The 1,890-nt window shown below is 37.7% G+C and overlaps 1 protein-coding gene across 2 annotated transcripts in view; it reads right to left on the reverse strand.

Moving 5' to 3' along the window:
* Positions 1 to 810, reverse strand: part of lamtor1 (late endosomal/lysosomal adaptor, MAPK and MTOR activator 1) — a 5,961-nt gene extending 5,151 nt beyond the window's left edge. For both annotated transcript variants that reach the window (XM_016242545.1, XM_016242546.1), the window contains exon 1: positions 629 to 810. In XM_016242545.1, the coding sequence (XP_016098031.1) occupies positions 629 to 670 (42 nt within the window). In that variant the 5' untranslated portion in view covers positions 671 to 810. The remainder of the gene's footprint in view (positions 1 to 628) is intronic.
* Between the last annotated feature and the right edge of the window lie 1,080 nt (positions 811 to 1,890).

Consider the following 1,890-nt stretch of genomic DNA (forward strand, 5'->3'; position numbering starts at 1 on the left):
ATACATTTTCTCAGTTTAAACATTTGATATGTCATCTATGTTGTATTCTGAATGAAATTTGAAACTTCCACATCATTGCATTCTGTTTTTATTCACAATTTGTACAGTGTCCCAACTTTTTTGGAATCGGGTTTGTAAATTTCTTTGCATTTTTTCCCCCCCATTATTGTTGTAAATGGACCGAAATAATAACTCCTTTATAAACCACAGCTTCTCAGTGTGGTCTCAGACTTTTGCACAGTTATACAGAAATAGAAAACACCAAGCCTGGATTTGAAAAGTTTTCTGTGAGTGGAAACCCTGTATATGCATAATTTCCCCCTGCATGAGCTCATGTCAGACACAAGCCTAGTTCCTCTCAATTTATGACCTTTCCCATGTCTAACCATCATGGCACCAGCAGTAAAGCCAGTAATTCTGAATAAACAAATAATTTGATGAAATTGGGCATTAGAGTAAGTTTGTTGTAGTTTTGAAGCACACTCAGTACTGGCCTGTTCTTGAAGCATTTCAAACACACACCAACAGTAAGTGCGTGTTGTCTGTAATCCCTGATGCAGGGATACATACGCCACATTCAGCTGTATTTTATAGCTGTTTGGCTGCATACTGATTAAATCTCCTCTACCTGCTCCGACGCTTCGCTATCGCTGCTGAAACAGCACCCCATGACAGCCGTCCAGCAGGTTCAGTCTCTTCTCCGTGAGCGTTTTTCGTCTAGTAAAGTGCTTCGCTGCAAACACAGGAACCATCACATGACAGAACTCCCAGTCGCGTCACGTGACTTCCGTCTCCACACTGTGACGTCAGCTCCATCCGTTCACAGAACGCGTTTGTCACGTGCTACATCTTATGCGTGATATTCTCCAAAATGCAGCAATTTTGATGAAAATATCGACATTGAAGGATGTAGATACATTCGGACGTGTATAATCAGAAGTGTTGGGGAAAGTTACTTTTAAAAGTAATGCATTACAATATTGCGTTACTCCCTAAAAAAAGTAACTAATCGTGTTACTTGGTTACTTTTTATGGAAAGTAATGCGTTACGTTACTTTTTCTCATCTGGGCTGCTCTTTTCAGCAATAAAAAAAGGAAACAAAAATGCTGTTTATCTAAAGTCTGTTTTGCTGGTTGAATTGAATCATTGAAGGTCAGCAGCAAAGACTCTGGTCAATAATGAGTTTGCATTTCACTGTTTTTATTCATTTTGAGGAAAACTGAATCTGTTTTTGTGCAAGTGTGATGAGGACAGGAGAGCCGTCAGTCAATAAATGGCAAAACAAAGTAACTGGCGTTACTTATTCGAAAAAGTAACTCAAGATATTATCTTGTAAACTAAAAAGTAATGCATTACTTTACTAGTTACTTGGAAAAAAAGTAATCTGATTACGTATCTCACGTTAACGCGTTAAACACTGATAATCAGAGCTGGGTAGTAACTGATTACATGTAATCTGGATTACTTAAAGGGATAGTTCACCCAGAAATGAAAATTCGGTCATTAATTACTCACCCTCGTGTCGTTCCAAACCTGTAAAACCTTTGTTAATCTTCTTAACACAAATTAAGATATTTTGGATGAAATCCGAGAGTTTTCTGATCCTCCATAGACAGCAATGCAACTGAAACGTTTTATGACCCAGAAAGGTAGTAAGGTACCACAATTTTTGTCTTGTAATTTGGAATCAGTAACGGATTACGATTTTCAAGTAATCTACCCAGCTCTGCCTAAAATTAGTAACCTAGATTACGTTACTAACAACAGTTTTCATCATGCGATCTGTAATCAGTAACGGCCTAAAATCTGTAAGTAATCTACCAAGCTCTTTGCGTAATTAATAAAGTATAGAACTATCACAGAAAAATAAGGTGCAGTCAATGCAATGC

This window comes from Sinocyclocheilus grahami, unplaced genomic scaffold, assembly GCF_001515645.1.
Source record: "Sinocyclocheilus grahami isolate Dianchi unplaced genomic scaffold, SAMN03320097.WGS_v1.1 scaffold661.1, whole genome shotgun sequence".
Lineage (NCBI taxonomy): Eukaryota > Metazoa > Chordata > Actinopteri > Cypriniformes > Cyprinidae > Sinocyclocheilus > Sinocyclocheilus grahami.